The sequence below is a fragment of the Athene noctua genome, chromosome 6 (genome assembly GCF_965140245.1).
Source record: "Athene noctua chromosome 6, bAthNoc1.hap1.1, whole genome shotgun sequence".
Classification (NCBI taxonomy): Eukaryota; Metazoa; Chordata; class Aves; order Strigiformes; family Strigidae; genus Athene; species Athene noctua.
In genome coordinates, this window is record NC_134042.1 from 7551211 (window position 1) to 7568020 (window position 16810).

Genomic DNA, 16810 nt, shown 5'->3' on the forward strand with positions numbered 1-16810 from the left:
GAAGCAGGTGTTTACATTAGAGGTGGTGGAACTGGGAACCACATCCCAGTGCCTTGAGTCCTGCTTAACCCTGCTGCGGCTGATGGTTTCTTGCCTGGGACTATTTCAGGCGGTCGCTGTGGTTTAAATCGGGGTCACCGTAGCGTGAGGGTATTCAGATTTGGGCTTGCCTCGGGGTTTCCTTTAATCCTGTGTGTGTTACTCTGACAGTAGTGATCCCTGCTGAAAGCTGATGTGACAAGCCTGTTCGTGTGCTTTTACAGCCATAGAAATCATGGTACTGATAAAAAAAAAAAAAAAAAGCAAAAAAAAGAAAAGCTGTGAGGTGAGATGTAGAAAACTGGACTATGCTGCAGCTCTCTGGGGTGGAGGAAGGGCTCAGGGACCTGCCTGATGCTCCATCGGGAAAGGGGGGGCCTGGGGCAAGGGGACCGGGGAAGGGGGAGAGGGGACCCGGAGTAGAGGGGACCCGGGGGAGAGGGGGGACCCGGGGGGGGAGAGGGGACCCGGGGGGGACCCGGGGGAGAGAGGGGACCCGGCGGGGGAGAGGGGACGGGTGAGCGGAGCCTCGGGGCCGGCGGGCGGGCGGGCGGCGAGAGAGGCCGGCAAGGGGCGGGGGGCCCGGCGCGAAGCCTCCGCAGGGGCGGCGGCGGCGGGGGCTCCCCCAGCCCGGGCCCTGCCCCCCGCTCCCGGGGGGGCCCGGGGGCGGCGGCAGCGGGGCCGGCCGGGACGTCAGGCGGAAGGGAAGCGCCCGGCGGGCTGCAAGTGGGCTCGCCGCCGTCTGAGCATGCTCCCGCGGGGGCAGCGCCGGGATATATAACGGCGCCGAGGCGCCGGCGGCGGCAGCAGCAGCGGTGGAGTTCTTCAGGTCTCCGCGTCTCTCCGCACGGCAGCCGCTCCGGAGAGCCCCGCTCCGCTGAGCATCGCCTCGCCTCGTCCCGCACCGCTCCGCTGAGCATCGCCTCGCCTCGTCCCGCACCGCTCCGCTGAGCATCGCCTCGCCTCGTCCCGCGCCGCTGAGCATCGCCCCGCACCGCTCCGCCCCGCCGCGCTCCGCGGGGCTCGTCCTTGCGCGGCCGCCGCTGCCCCCCGGAGCCCGGGCGCCCGGTACGGCGGAAGCTCCGCGCCCCGCTCCGCCAGCCCCCGCGGCGGGCGGCCCCGGCGGCGGCAGGATGGCCGCCAAACCGGCCGAGCTGCTGGGCGTCTGCTCCAGCTACCAGGCCGTGATGCCCCACTTCGTGTGCGTGGCCGAGGAGTTCCCCCCGCCCGCCCGCCCCGCCAAGGCGCCCAAGGGCAAGCTGCGCCGGCCGCGGCAGTCCCGCTTCAAGACGCAGCCGGTGACTTTCGACGAGATCCAGGAGGTGGAGGAGGAGGGGGTGTCCCCCATGGAGGAGGAGAAGGCCAGGAAATCCTTCCTGCAGTCGCTGGAGTGCCTGCGGCGGAGCACCCAGAACCTCAGCCTGCAGCGGGACCGCCTCGGCAGCTGCCGCCTCCGCAACAGCCTCGACTCCAGCGACTCGGACTCGGCCCTCTGAGGGCTGCTGGCCCGGCTGCTGGCCCGGCTGCTGGCCCGGCTGCTGGCCCGGCTGCTGGCCCGGCTGCTGGCCCGGCTGCTGGCCCGGCTGCTGGCCCGGCTGCTGGCCCGGCGGCATCACGGACTGGGCTGCAGGGAGCCGCCCCGCCGCTGGCCGAGGAGCGCCCGGGGCGGGATGTTTTCTAAGAAAGCGCTTGTATCTTCGTTTCTATTTGATTGTATGAAACTCTCCGTTTAAAAGACGAAAAAGACAAAAAAAAAAACCAACCCAAAACAAACCTTTTCTATTCGTTAGAAGAAATGAGCTGTTTTAGATGCATTGAGCTGCTGGACTTTATATTTATTTTTGCATTTAAACCGTTGACTGCATTAATTTAATATGTTTCTACCTGAATGTCTGTTATTATTTCCATAAAAGAGTAATAAAATTGATATATTTGCACAGTACATACCGGACTGTTCTTATTTCAGGGCTGTAACTGTCCTCTTTCAGCTTTCTTTACTCTGTTGAGGACTAAAGGGATTTAAAGGCTGTCAGTAGCTAGTGCAGAAGCAGCAACGCTTTCCTTGAGGATACTGTTGAGAGAGGTTTTGCAGTCCGTACTGTCAGGTACAAGTTAATGGACAAGAGCCAGGTTAGACTGTTTTTAGACAAGTTTCTTTGCTTCTTTGAGATCTTTGTGTTAACCTGAATTGATGTTTATGGAGTGTTTATAACCGGTCCGAGAACCTTCATGTGACTGGGCAAGCCTCATGCATTCACAAACTTCAGTTCTCATCCAAATTGTTTTTGCTTCTTCTCCCCTTCCCTTTCTGGCCTGTGAGTTGTTCAGGGCAGCAGATGTGTTTGGTAATTGGATAGAATTGCAGTTTTATTTACTAGAGCAAGTGGTACTGCACAGACAGGCTTTTCTGAAGCCGGAAAGTGGCATAGGAGTGAAGTTACGTGGGGCTTCTGTGTGTGTGTGTTTGCAGGTGCATGTAAGATGTTTGTAAGATTTTCTCTCTCTGCAGTGTATGTGCCAAGGAGCATCTGAAGCACTCTATAGAATGAAAAGCAAATGCCTGGACTGGGAATCCTGTGCTAATAGTGTGATCCCATGGGAGCATCTTCCTTCCAGACAAGCCTCCAGCAGCTGAAACTTCCCCGTTACTAGGTATTAGCTGATAGCGAGCTGCAGCCTCTTAACATTTCTGTGGCAAGATGCTCTGGGGGGTTACAGCTTTTCTTACATCCTGGCTTGCAGCGCAATCATACTGATAAACCAGGGACAAGCAGCATGCTGTGAGTTTAACGGGGGAGGTGAGGGCTGGGGCAGAGGGGAAGGATGGATGTGGTGCAGATGGCGAACAGGGTGCCTAGGTAGGGCTGGCAGCCACGGAGCCCTCCCCTCCAGACACTGGGGCACAGCAGATGACCCGCCTGAGGAGCCAGGTGGTGGCTTTGGGCACAACTGGAAGCTGAGGAAAACCAAGGATGGGGAGAGTTTGCTTTTGGACAGGTCCTCTGGCAACTTTTGTAAGTACAGGGAGAGTCTTAAAAACTCCCTTGCAGTAGGAGAGCCAGCTGAGCACCAGTGCCAGGGGAGGGCTGTGTGGGCTGTTCAGCAGGTAAGGAAACAGGTCTGGGCTCTGACCTGACCTCCTTGTAAAACAATTATTGACACCACTCCCCTGCATGCAGTCTGTGGAAAGAGCTTGTCTCCCTTTGCTGTTAGACCCCGACGGCTGCTTTCTGTGCAGGCGCAGCACATAAACACACAACATTTACCTACAAAGCAAAGTAACTTGACCTCCAGAACAGCTTTCAGCCAGGCAAACAGGACTCGGTAAGAAACAGTTACCAGCAGCTGGGCTAATTATCCTCAACCAATTCCAAAGGCTGTTACAATTCTGGGAGGGTTTGAAACATCTGTGGGAACTCTATAGCTTTGTGCCTAAATGTTGCATAATGTACACAGCGGGCTAATAAGCTCCATACGATTTCCAGGGGTTGTATAGCATCCTCCCCACACTGCAGGTTTGAGACTACTTTCCAGTCTTGCATTCAGCTCTGGTACAATCCCTGTGATGACACACAAAGCGTGTGGTAGCTGTGAGCGCACGATCCTCTTCCCCGCTCTCGGTTTCTGTGCAGCAGCTGGGATTAATAGCAGGCCATTTACCGTCGCCTTTCCCATCCCCGCTTCGGCGTGCAGCTGTGCAGGAGGCACCAGAGGCTGTGCCGTGCCAGCCAGCAGCCCAGCATCGAGGACTCGCCTCCTGGAAAGGGGAAAATAGCCACGTTCTCTTTGCTGTTTTGAGAGGCAGGCATGAATGTTAACATAAAGAGGGTTTGAGAATCTCTTGTAGCACAATATTTGAGAAAAAGCCATATTCCAGTGGCTAGGCTGAATAAATAAGTTTCTTTTCAACCGGTCTTTGTTAACATTTTTCTGCTCCGTCTCAAAGCAAATAACGTGGGAGATGCCAGTCTAAAGACAGGCTAGCATTTATCTTCCAAACAGTTCCAATGGGGGCAAAAGGGTGAAAATCCAGCGTGGTTTAGATCCATCCTGGAAAGGCCCTCCTGAATGCAGCTGGAAAAATAAACCTCCCTTCCCGTCTTCCTGTGCTGCTAATTTTGAAGGTTTCTCCTGCAATGGTTTTTAGCATCATGGATATCTGTCCTTTGAGGATTGCAGGAAGACCTATTAAATTCACTTTACCGAGGGTAATGACCATATCAAAGGGGTTTGGGTCTGTCACCTACTACCCAGGCTTGAGATGTGGGCTGTACATTTCCCCTCAGTAATTTACAGCTTAAAAGCATCCAGCAGATGCCACTTACGGTGATGCTCAGCATGGCAGTGAGTAGGCACGAGCATTTTATGTCAGCACAGGAAGGAGCTGGGGGCCCAATGCTCCCGGCACCACAGGGTGGGCCTCAGGGCAGAGGGGAGACTGAGCACCCCAGGGCTGCCTTCAGCCCTAGTTCTTCAAAACGCAGGAAATCACACAGCAGAATTTGTCTTTAGTGGGACCTGCATTTTGTTCTATCACTTCGTGTGTGAATCTTCCTGCCCTCTGCAGCGAGAGAAGGACCTGGTGGGACGAGTAAAAATTGAACTTGAAAGCAATTCCTTTATTCTCTTCTTGGTTTGTGTCCAGCCTCTTCAAGCTCATCAGCATTTTTCCCTTTTGCTCGCGTTGAAATGCTGTGTTAGTGTAAAGCTACTCATGCTGGTGTGGTGGATCTGCACCTCTGCACCTGATGCTGACAAGTGTAGAGGGGATCTGTACAGTGCAGTATCATTGCTCTCCTGGCCTCAGGATAAAAAAAAAAAAAATCCTTCCTGTGCATCCTGTGGACAAGCTTTTTCTGCTTTTTCCCCCAAACCTTTTAGTTAAATTTGACTCTAATTCGTGGAGACCTTCTGTTTGCAGTTTAGTGTCCACCCCAAGGAGCCGAGGACAGTCTCCTCTCCTAGCCATGTGTGCACCGTTTCTGCTGTTGGGTGACTTCTCTCATCTCTGGGTTTCCAGTGACTCTCTGGGGACACTTCAGAGCAGAGCTGTTATCAGGAACAAATATGAGATTTCTGCAGGTAATTCCTGCAGGTTTCTGTGCTGGGATCCCAAGAATGTGTTTGCTTTAGGAGCTGGTTAATGACCACACATCTCCTGACCCTTACCAGTGCTGTGGGTCTGATCCTGCAAGTGGAGAAGACTGCAGGGCACTGCCCTGGGTAAGAAACACCCCATGACCATCATTATCTAACCTGCAAAGCAAGAGCAGAGCCTGGGACAAACCACAAATGGAGGAATCCATTTCATTGTCAGGCTGACAGCGAACAAACTGCCGTGAGACAAGGGCCGCTGGGCGAGCTCTAGCAAATTTGGTTTGCTGTGGTTTTTCTAATGTTAGCACTGCCAGCAGCTTGCTGGCTGCCCTCTTCGGGGTTGTAGCTCTTGGGCAGCGTGTGTGGACCTCACTCAGCCTCCGTTGCCTCCGGTGCAGCAGGGTTCTCCAGCCTGCACCTAGCCTTGTTTGACCCGCAGCTCCCATGGCATGGCTGAGCCTGAGCTGTCTTTTGTACGTGGGGCTGACATTTCTGTGGGGGTAAAAACCCCTTGGGGAGGTGCAGCTAGCCTGAAGTCCCTGAGCAGAGCTCAGGCTGCCTGGGCAGTGATGCACTGGTGCCCTGGATTTGCCGTTTAGCTTCTCACAGCCATCTTAAATAGAGCATGCAAGCTGTGTGCAGTGATTCAGCAAGCCTGGATCCTAACTCAAGGGGTACTTTTTAAGCTGTAAAGATGGAAGATTACATCCCGAGCAGAAAATAATCAGTAATAATCAAGGGGAGCTCACCGTCTCCTGAATTCAGAGGCCACTGCACAGTACGGGGAGGTTGCCAGCTCAGCCCTGCGGGCTTTATCAAGAAGTAGTACGCAGTCTTTCACTTCCACTTGAGTAGCCACCTGAAGCCAGGTGGCTGAACTTGGGTGCATTGATTTTTTGTGGGAATGAATTAATTCCCAAACAGCATCTCATCACACATACAAACATGTGTGTCCCTGTGCCTGGTCTGTCTAGTCTGGAGTGCGTGCTGCTAACAGAGCAGCCTAGTTCTTGACTGTAGAGCAAAGCACCTCCAGATATTTAACTGACAGTGCACTTAGTTTAACTGGTACCAGGGGAAAAGGAAATACTTCTTGCATAACCAGTAACTGCAGTGTCAGTCGTGTAACCATTTCTCGTGCCAGAGCATCAGCTTAAGGCTATTAAATGCGTGAACTTGGTAATTATGCACTTATGACTACTGCGTTAGCAAATGTCATGGTATGTTCTCAATGGCATCGGATCAGATCCTGATTTTGGCTGCACTGGTGTCAGACTGGATTTGGTCCAGCTGTACTCCGGAGTTGATCTGGATTTGCTCCTTGAGCATTCATGCCATTGGGCTGATGTTGCTGAGCACGTTTCTGGACTGGCTTGAAACGGCCAAGGCATTGATCTCCTGCTCTGTCACACCCAGGGTACTCTGAGGCTTTGCACAACCTTACACAAGTTTTAACCACCCTTGTGCTTTGGAAGTAGTGTGGGTGCTGTGCACCCGCCTGGCTGGGACATCTGCTCCCTGCTCCCAGACGGAGCAGGAGGCGGCAGCGGCAATGGGGAGAGGCTGGGGGAGCGGGAGTGAGAGGGGATGGGGCTTTCCTTTGGTTCCTCCATCAGTCCATACTGATATGAGACTGCAGAAGACTTTCTTTGAAACCAAACCAAGGTTCGCCTGGGTATGATTTCAAACAAAACAAGATCTACCATGATAATTTACGACTGTGTCTTGAACAGAGATTCTTTGTCTGGAAATATTTGCATTGAAGAAGTTGAAGTTATTTATTAGGAACTGGTGAAAGGGAAGTTTTCTTCCTTGGCTTCATTTAAAACCCTGTTGTTGTGGAAGATTTTTTTTTTTTTTTTTTAACTTCCCTGTGAAGAAAATGACCTTTCTTGGGCAGGAGGGAAGGGGATTGGCGAGAAAGGAAAGAGGGAGAGAGAGAACACAGCTCGCTTGTGAAATGGTTCTTGGCTAATACAAAACCATGTGAAGGATGTTTATGCGCTTGTTACTTTTAATCTTGGGTTTTGGCAAGTCAGTGTTTTCCCTTTGAGAAGTATTTGGAGGTCCTGACCATGATCATTAAAGATCCATTTCAGTCTCTTTTCACAAGCTCTAATGTCTGAGGGAGCCTGCATGCTGCTGACTTGAATCTTTCAGGAGAAATTCAGTGAAGTAACATGTTTTTTCCACTGTTCCATATGTAAAAGCAAACAGAGGAAAGCAGCATCAGAAACATAGGTTATTGCTTACTGTTAAACATTTGCTGTTCAGCTGAGTTGGATGCATTTCAAGCGTATGTGGCTGGCATTGTTGGTTGGGAATGCATGCAGGGGGTTTCGCGGAGGCAGCTCCCAGGCTCTCCGCTCTGGAGGCAGGCTGGATGATCGGGTTTTGGAGGCGTGGAAAGATGCAGAAGCACCAAAACCTGGAAGGACACAGCTCTGTCACTTCAGAGAGGCAGCTAGGGCAGAGTTGTTTGGGAATGGAGCTGCTGGAGCAGAACCAAATGGTGCGGGGAGAGGCAGGAAGGACAGAAAGAAAGAAAGAAAGAAAGAAAGAAGACAAAAATACCCAACCTCAGAGAGAAACTGGATGTGGCCCGCTTGCCTAAGAAGGCAAACGAGAGAGCCTGTTTGTAATCAACTTCCATTAGTAGCACCCCTGAGTTTATGCACCCTTGGGATCCAACAAAATGAAATGAAGCTTTGCCTGCTTTTTCTAGTTCTGAAGCATATTGACATTTTTATGTGACATTTTTGTTTGTTTCCCAAAATACATGTGAGAGTTATCAGCCAACTCCTCCTTTTCCCAGCAGATTGACCCAAAATAACCAATCCACCAGCTTTAGGACCTTAGTTATTAATTTTATGACTGTTTATATGTGTGTTTACTCTTGGATAAAATGTCCTTATGTATTTTTCTACCATACAGATGAAGCAAGCAAGCAGGCAAAGCAGAGGAGGTGACAGGATCGCTGAGATTTCTGCTTAGCTTTAGACAATGGAAGTGCTCTGGGGCTCAGAGCAGGGGTTCTGGCAGTGGGGTCTCCCGGGGTTTACTGCTCGTTTGGGGACAGAAAATGTACTCAAGCTCTCAGGGAGAGATAGAGAGTTAGGGGAGGGAGTGCCGTTCCCCATCCTTCTGTTGGTGCACTGCGTGGCCCTGAGCAAGCTGCTTCTCTCTGGCCCTCCATTTCCCTGTGGGAGAGGTGGGAATTGATGAGGCTTGGTTCATTAATCCCTGCAGATGGAGGTCTGTTGTTTTCCAGACACGGGAGATGCGTTTGGTTGGTGAATGGAGAAGACTTGGATTTATTCAGAGGACAAATGCCCAGCAATGTTATGTCATGGGTTTATAAAACACAGCTGCGTGCTGAGATCACCTGTGTCAAAGAAGGAGTCTTTGCTTTGCCCGAGAGCCCTGTGCAGAGCCCGAGTCCCTCCAGCCCAGGCTCGTCACCCATCGGGGCTGACCAGAGGGACCTGCCCTTTGGGGACACACACACACATCCTGCTGCTCAGCAGATACTTTGGGGAACTGGGAAGAAAAAAAGTGTTCTGACACTTTCTGGTGAACTGTACAACGATTTCAGGCCAAGAAAGCTGGTGAACGATATTTACACATTACCAGGCTTGCATACGGCCTTCTCAGGTGTCCCATCCCCTTGCTCGGGGACCTGAGCCTGGTGGCTCTCCTCCTTCTGCTATGCAGGATTCCCATGGTGTGTCTACATGAGGAATGGGCTTATTTTGTCAGCGTGAATGTGAGTCTGCGTCAGGGAGGAAGGAGGGCTTCATGTGAGCATCTGAGAGAAGAGGGCAGCATCGTGTCTGGGCCAAAACGTGGTCGCTTTAGGGGCTTAGTAGAAAGGAGCTAGCCAGTAGGACATCCAAGTGTGTGATGACTGAGTAGGTCAACCAGAAGAGGAGCAACGCTTTATGTGAAAGAAAACATGGCTTTATGTGAAAGTAAGCTAAGTAAATAGTGCCAGCAAGTGCTACAGAGTCCTTACAGGCAGAGATGCCATGCCTCCACAGGGTCAGGATATGACTAGGGTGGCAAAACTGAGGACCCAGAGGGGATGCTGCAATGGATGAGCTGTTCTGATGGAAGGAGAGAGTACAAAGGTAGCAGTAAAGCAGTAACGAGAAATTTCACCTAACCTCATACAGACTGGGTAAGTATTACAAAAGAGCATGATGGTGATGCTACATTTTGGTACTACAAGCAGTGATTCCTTGCCTGAGCACCTACAAGCCTCGGGAATCTCTTGGTTTAGCTCAAGGACTATACAGATGTAGTGAGGAGCACTTTGAAACGGAGATAATCAAGCATTCAAATTTCATAGTTCTGTAGAGTGAAACTTCCTTCCCCTATCCTTTACAGTAAAGCCTTAGCTTAAAGGATGAAAATTAAAAAGTCAAAAGAGCAAAAAAGGCTTGCAGATATCTAGGCTCTGGATATTAGGAATCCATGATAAATTTAACTACCAGAAAGACTTTTCAAAAAGAATAAAAATAGCTAGCATAGTTAAATAGTAGATTAAAGAATATTATTAGAAGTAAAAAGATATCCTGCAAAAAGCATAAGTCATGTCCAAAGGGCGAAAACAGAAAGGATCATAAATACTGGGATGTTAAATGTGAAATCATAATAAGACATGCTTAAAAAAAGATTTTGAAGAATGACTTGTAAAAGGCTAGAAGCTTCTGCTATAAACTTTTGCAAACACATCGAAAGAAGGAAGTTTGCTAGAAATTCTTTGGCCCTCTGTCTGAACAGAGACTAAAGTGAACAGTCAAGGAGGATAAGGCAATATCAGAAAAGCTGAGTCTCTTCCCTGCAACACTGCAAACTAGGTATACTTGACTATATATTCAATACAAAGTGCTCTAAAGCAGCAATTATTGGTGGTGAAAGAGATGCAGGAGTCGTCGGGGATAGTCTTGATTCAACTTGCTACTCAGGAATGATAAAGTTATAAGAATATTGATGTTCTTATCTTATTTCTTTTCTAGGAAAGAAATTAAGAGCAAACCAAAAATCCTAACATGGCAACTGTCTAAAATGACAGTGCTCTGGTATCTTGATTATTCTGTTCGGGTCTAGTTATAAAAAAAAAAAAATAATCAAAAGAGATATCTATATTTACTGCTGTTGAACAGAAATTTAATAGAATAGGACCTTTTGGTTTGAAAATAAAAGGGGGAGATAGGAGGGAGATGCAGGAATCCATGAATAGTTTGTGAAGATCAGTGATGACCTTAATTATTTCTGACAATACAAGAGCTGGAGCAGTGTATAAGTTATTGGACAGCAGGTTTAGGACAAACAAAAGGAAATACTTTTCTTGCGCCACGAATAACAGAATCACACAATTCACTGTCAGAGGATGTTGTGGCTGCCAGAGCTGCTCCAGCCGCACCGTCTGTCCCAGGTGTGACCCCACAGCTGCCTGTCCGGGCAGAGCAAGGGCAGGTCAGGGGTGCTGGTCCCCTGCCAAGGCTCCCTGGGCAGCTGGTGGGCAAGTCTTGGCTAGGGACACCCCTCATGGCCATGATGGACCAACAGCCCCTTCCCCACAGGGCCCCAGGTCTCCGGCAAGCACTGGTGTGGTCCCTCCAAGACCATGATGATGATGATGATGATGACGATCTTCAAGGCCTTTTCCAACCGAGATGATTCTGTGATTATTGATACCTGCCCTGAAGGGAGGTGTTCAAGGCCTTGGTGTTTCCTCCACACGTGCTATGTTAAGCCCAAGACGGGTGGGAAATTTTTGTTAGGAACCAGGCAGGCCCCCCACCACGGCTTGTGGCACTGAGCCACCCGGCTGGCAGAGCACCAGCGCTGTCCCTGTGCAGCCCCTCTCTGCCCCGCAGCAGTGGCGTGCTCAGGGCACGCATTCCTCTGGGTGTGCTGGCTGGTTTGGTTGCTTTCAAGTGCTTGGAAAATCAGCTTTATAAGCAGAAAGCAAAGATTTCTGTCCTTGCCCTCCCGTGTGCGTGTCCCTATGGACGCGAGCTTTGTCTCCTAGCCTGTGCTTAATTCCTGCGTAGGCACTTGGAGACTGATCTTAAAGCAAGCATCAGCACCACCTCCAGAACAGATCTAAATAAAGCAGAAGGCGAGTGCCAGCATATGGTTCCTTTCCAAATGCCATGTTGGTCCTGCTAGAGAAAATGGTTATTTTCATAGGCTGTAGGGTTAACGTTTCAAGGGTCATGATTAGAAAAATAAAACGCATGTCCAAATAAAATGAACTGGGCCAAATTTTGCAATGACTAAGTAACTCCACTCAATAAATGGAATTATACTGAGTGAGGAATAAATCACCCCAGAATTTGGCTCAGGGTTCTTCGCTGGAACCCAGACAATAATAACAGGTAGACTGGGATTGTATGTGAAACGCCAGGATTATGCTTTTCCCTGCTGTTATCAAATGCTCGGTGCCTATTTTTGTCGAGTATGTTCCTAACTCACGTACAATGGGCTGAAAGTTCTTGTCACCATGTGATGCCCCTGCTTCCTACACAAACAAACTCATACATGTGTGTGCAAGGTCTTGGCTGGTCCTCGTAGCTCAGCTTGACGTGTTTCCTGCTGCTTATCTGCTGGCCTTGACCCAGCCAGCGAGGCTCTGGAGAGGGTCCTAATGCTGCTGAGGCTGTTGGGCCTTCCTGCTCAGAGCTTTCCGAGTGCCCTCCTTGCTCAGCTTCCCCGGGAGACCTGCGCCTGCCGTGTCCTCGTGCATTAGCAGAGGCTCGTGGTCTCGGAGGGCCGGGACTGTCTGAGTGGGAGGCAGGCTGAAGAGGAAGGCTGCTGCCATCGCAGTGGTCCCCGGTGCACGATGGGCAGGGGCAGGGACAGGATTCCTGATGGAAACCCCTGGGGCCAGGGGGTCTTGCTGGCTTTCCTGCAAGAACTGTTTGTGCTTGTACTGGGTCTGGCTGAGCTGGAACTGGTTTTCCCCTCCAGCAGCCCCCATGGAGCTGTGGTTTACGCTGGGAGCTGGCAGGGTGTTGGCAGCACCCTGGGGCTGTGGCTGCTGCTGAGCGGTGCTTACACAGCACCAAGGCTCTTCCCGACATTTCCCCCCCAGTGGGACGGGGTGGGCAAGATCCTGGGAGGGGACACAGCCAGGACAGCTGACCCCAACTGCCCAAAGGGACATTCCAGACCATGTGACGGCTGCTCAGTGTAAGGCTGGGGAAAAGGAGGAAGGGGGTGAGGTCATCCTTGGTCCTCCGAGGCAACCCCTCCGCGTATGGGAGCCCTGATTCCTGAGAAGGCCCCACAGCGCCTGTCCATGGGAAGTAGAGAATAAATCGGTTTTCCTTTTGATTCTGTGTGTGGACCTTTGCTTTGCTTACATTAAAACTGGTTTTGCTTTACCCACAAGGGTTGTTTTTTCTATCTTTTTCTTTCCCCTTTTTGCCCTGTTGAGAAAAAAGGGGGAAAGAGGGGAGTGTGTGAAGTGATAGAGCGACTTGGTGGGTACCTGGCATTTAGCCAAGGTCAAACCACCACAGCGCTCCTCTGACAGAACCTTTAGGCTTTTTTTTTTTTTTTTTTTTTTTTTTTTTAAATACTGTTCAGATTTAAAAAAACCCCAATGTCTAAAAGCAATGAAATATCAGAGCTCCCTTGCCCATCCACTGACTCTTGGGATCCCTCTGGATCCTGTCTATCCTTCTGTGGCCTGAAGCCTGCAACATGCTGCCATGTCCTCTGTGAATGTCTTAAGACCATGCTGGACCTGAGGGGCATAAGGAAAACCCACCAGGCCAGATTGCAGTGGACTGGCTCCTCTGGGCTTCGCTGGGCTCACTGCAGACCAGGGGCTATGTGCCAAGCTCCTCCCAGGCTGCTCCTGTTTATTCCCTGTGTGTTGGCAGGGCTGTGTGGAAAGAAGAGCAGGACTTAGAACCTTTGGGGCCTATTTTCTCACACCTCCTGCCATTGTGTCCCTGTGAAACACCAGGTTTGGGTTGTTGAAGGAGTATATGTCATCCAGCCCACAGAAAGCTACCTCTTTCAGTTGCATTCCTCAAAATATAAATACAGCTGACATAATGTTTAGCTCAGCCTTCCCCAAGTACATTTTGTTTCGTGAAGCTCTGGTTTGTTAGTGTTCCCAGCTGAACAAAACCTGCCCCGAGGAAGCAGCATCAAGCCTGCGGAGCAGAGCACCACCTCTTCCCACCGCCGCACACCCCATCCATCACATGGTGTTCTGCCCTTTCTTGCCATCATCCCAAAGCGAACAAACTTCACGGAAAGCTATAATTCTACTTAATGTTTGCACTGCTTGTCTGCTTCTCCCCAGTCTTCCCTGCACTCACAATCCTGATTTACAGCTCAGCGACTGCTTGTCTCCGTAACCCCAGCTGATTCACATTTTCCATTTTGCTATCTCTCGCTCTCTCTGCCTGATGCGTGCTCAAGTGGGACAGCGTGTCAGACTCGGCCTTAGCAGCTTGGAAGTACATCACAGTTCTCAAAGTAAGTGTTATTTTTACCATCTCCCTCTGCTTGTTGGTGGCACTGAGCTGAAGGCAGCTCTCACAGCTCTGTCCCGGCCACCGCATGCTTTGGCCAACAGCTTCCATCACATCTGACAAGGTGGGAGCACCATGTAGGCAGCCTGGGTGAGGGGATGCCTGTGCCCTGAGGAGAGCTGAGGCTTCTCTCCTCATCCCCAGCCTCATTTCACAGTTCCTCTGATGCAGGTTCAGCCAGAATCAGGCCTTCCAATTGCTTCATCTTGTGTGTGCCTGTGAAAAACCCTGTGTCACGCTTGATGCATTTTGGAGATCTCTCCTCCTATCTCCGACTGCCACAGCACATAGAATAATTAATTAAAAATATTAATAAGTAAATATTTCCTGTCAAAGTGTTATGGTTGTTGTTCGGGGTTTTTTTGCCAGGAAATTGCTTGTTTATTTTTTCCACTGTGTTGATTTTTCTTTGCCCAGGTTAAATACTTGGTTTTGATTAAAAGTGGAAAAATCTAATTTTGCCTGTCCTGTAGCAATGCCTTGTGGGAGGCACAGCTCGGCAGTGTGAGGCTGGGGTGGGTGAGAGCATCTCTCCCCTCTCCCTGGAGCTGTGCTGCTGGGAAGGGTGCTGGCGAGGCGGGGAGGGCAGTGGGCCATTTTGGGGGGTCATAGGTAGAAGGACAGTGGGAGATGCCCAAATGACAGCTAAAGTCAAATTTTCAAAGGGCTCTGCTTTTATTCCTTTCACCAGAGAGAGGGCAGATTTTTTAAGGAGATTGCTTTATGCCTCTTTTTCTGTCCAGCTCTAAGAGCTGCCTTTGATTTCAGGCCCAGCAAGCAGAGCCGGGTGCGAGGGCGGAGGAGGGCTGGAGGAAAACGCGTGTGCCACACATCAGCATAGGCAACGGGCTGAGGGAACCTTTTCAATGGCGCCTGTAAAAACCGCTCAAGCGCCTCTGCCAGAGACTTCAGACTTTTAAAAAAGTCAAGACTTTTAATTTAATGCTGCTACAATAGGAAAGCATAAGTCTCGCCTGCTGTTGGCAAAAGGCAGGAGGACCAACTGCTTGCAGGTGCACGGAAGCAGCCTGTGGTCCAGACACTCCCCTGTCCGGAGGGTGCACGTTGCTCTCTCACGAGCTGTGGGGCCATGGCTCTGTTTAAAGTCTTCCAGCGCACACATCTAAGCCCAGTGTGCCTCAGCCCTGGCCTGTCTTTGGGGATGCTTTAACCTGATTAAGCCTCAGGAAGATCTCTGACCTTTCTGTGTTGCTCATCTAGCATGGTTAATACAGTCCCAGCCCCAGCTGCTCTCAGTGCCTTACAGCTCCTTAGAGATCCTCCAGCCACCTGCAAACACACCCAAACACCCAAACACACACCTTGTAAAACATGGGATACAACCTACCTGTGGTTACACAAAGAGCTCTCGTTTTATCTCTGATTTACAGATGCGTGCGCTAAACACAAACCCTACACATCACATGTACCTCCTGCTTAAGTGCACCAAACACAAACCCACAGCTGTGTTTACCTTGGCACTACATGTGTATACGGAATGTAAAATGTGTCCTCACGGCATAGGGTTTGTCTTTCAAAGAATCCGACTGTCCTAGGCGTGCAGTAAAAGATGAGCAGGACAAGTGATGCCATGAGAGAAGTTGCAGAGGCCGAGGGCTGCCTCCAGCCCAGCTTTGCTGCTGGGTGGCTGTGCTGCTGTAGCTGATTCAGCTGGCCCCCACCGCAGCGAGAGCTGCCAGCCGAACACAAAGACTCCTTGTAGTCTGGGGCTGCTGTGGCCAGACCGAACTGTGGAGAAAACCGTTGCGTCAATATTTACCTGAACCACACGCACTGCTCCGCGTGCCGTCCAGAGACGCATGAGCTTAGTGCGTGCCCTGCGCACAGATTTCCACGCATTTCTGTATGTAAGTCTGTAAGAGTGCCCTAAGCAGCACCTGTAAAGCCATGTGCAGGATCCCATGCACCCCATACACCTGTGTGCCTGCATTATACATGGCACTGAAAACCCATCTATGTGGAGGAAGCCGCAGTCCCTGGCACTGGCTGCAATGCAGGGGTGGGCAAGGCTCTTGGGGATGGCCTGTGTATCGAAGGCAGACCTCAAACTGAGGTTGTTTAGTCTGGAGAAGAGGAGGATGAGGGGAGACCTCATGGCCCTCTACAGCTCCCTGAAAGGAGGGTGCAGAGAGCTGGGGATGAGTCTCTTTAACTAAGTAATAAGCAATAGGACAAAAGGTAATGGCCTCAAATTGTGCCAGGGAAGGTTTAGACTAGGTATTAGGAAGCATTTCTTTACAGAACAAGTTGTTGAGTGTTGGAATGGGCTGCCCAGGGCAGGGGGGGAGTCCCCATCCCTGGAGGGGTTGAAGAGTCGGGTTGACCCAGCGCTGAGGGATCTGGTGGAGTTGGGAACGGTCAGTGTGGGGTTCATGGTTGGGCTGGAGGAGCTTCAAGGGCTTTTCCAACCGAGACGATTCTGTGAAATGGCACCAGGATTTTAGAGGTGGGACTTTATGACAATTTGGTTGTTAACAAGTTGGTGGAAAATAGGTCTGGTTTCTTGGTCTCTGAATGCTCTATATGCATCTGCTAGTAGGTGACAGTTAGTATAGGATATTATCTGTCCAGCAGTGGTGAAGTGACAACCAGAGGGACAATGTGGTTGCCATTAACGGCAGTGGTACCAAGAGGCACTTCTGACAAGTCAAAACCAGCCCTTGCCTTGCTGAGAAGGATCCTGTGAATAACCCACAACGCAAGCGCTTGCTTTCCTTAAAACTGAAAGCCATAGAAACCCCACTAATAGCCCTCAAATGATGACCGCTTCTTCTTGGATTATGGTCACTGTGTTTCAGCTGCAGTCTCACAAGGACTTAGCCTAAGTCTTCAGTTTAATACCTCTCCAGGCTGGGTTGTGCCGAACTGGGTTGTGCTATCATGCTTGTGCCAAACAAGGCTGAGGCAGGAGGTTAGGGCTCCTCTGGGCCCACAGAGCCACCGTCACAGCATGCCCGTGAGCCAAGGTTTCACTCCAGGCTTCTCAAACTTCACGTACATGCTGGAGCAGGGGAATGACAAGCAAGTCCAGGATAAGGCTGAGTGTGCAGGCGGCTGTTTGTGGCCCTCCTAATCCTTGGAGGAAGATT

At 50.7% G+C, this 16810-nt stretch overlaps 1 protein-coding gene across 1 annotated transcript; it reads left to right on the plus strand.

Annotated features, from left to right (window-relative positions):
- Positions 1 to 781: 781 nt before the first annotated feature.
- On the plus strand, positions 782 to 1981 carry C6H11orf96 (chromosome 6 C11orf96 homolog). The gene has a single exon (XM_074909103.1). The coding sequence runs from the start codon at positions 1173 to 1175 to the stop codon at positions 1533 to 1535; it is 363 nt and encodes a 120-aa protein (XP_074765204.1). The 5' UTR covers positions 782 to 1172; the 3' UTR covers positions 1536 to 1981.
- The last annotated feature ends 14829 nt before the right edge of the window (positions 1982 to 16810 follow it).

Bases quoted from the DNA above. Each gene is read 5' to 3' on its own strand.
- C6H11orf96 (XM_074909103.1), top strand. From the start codon at position 1,173: ATGGCCGCCAAACCGGCCGAGCTGCTGGGCGTCTGCTCCAGCTACCAG.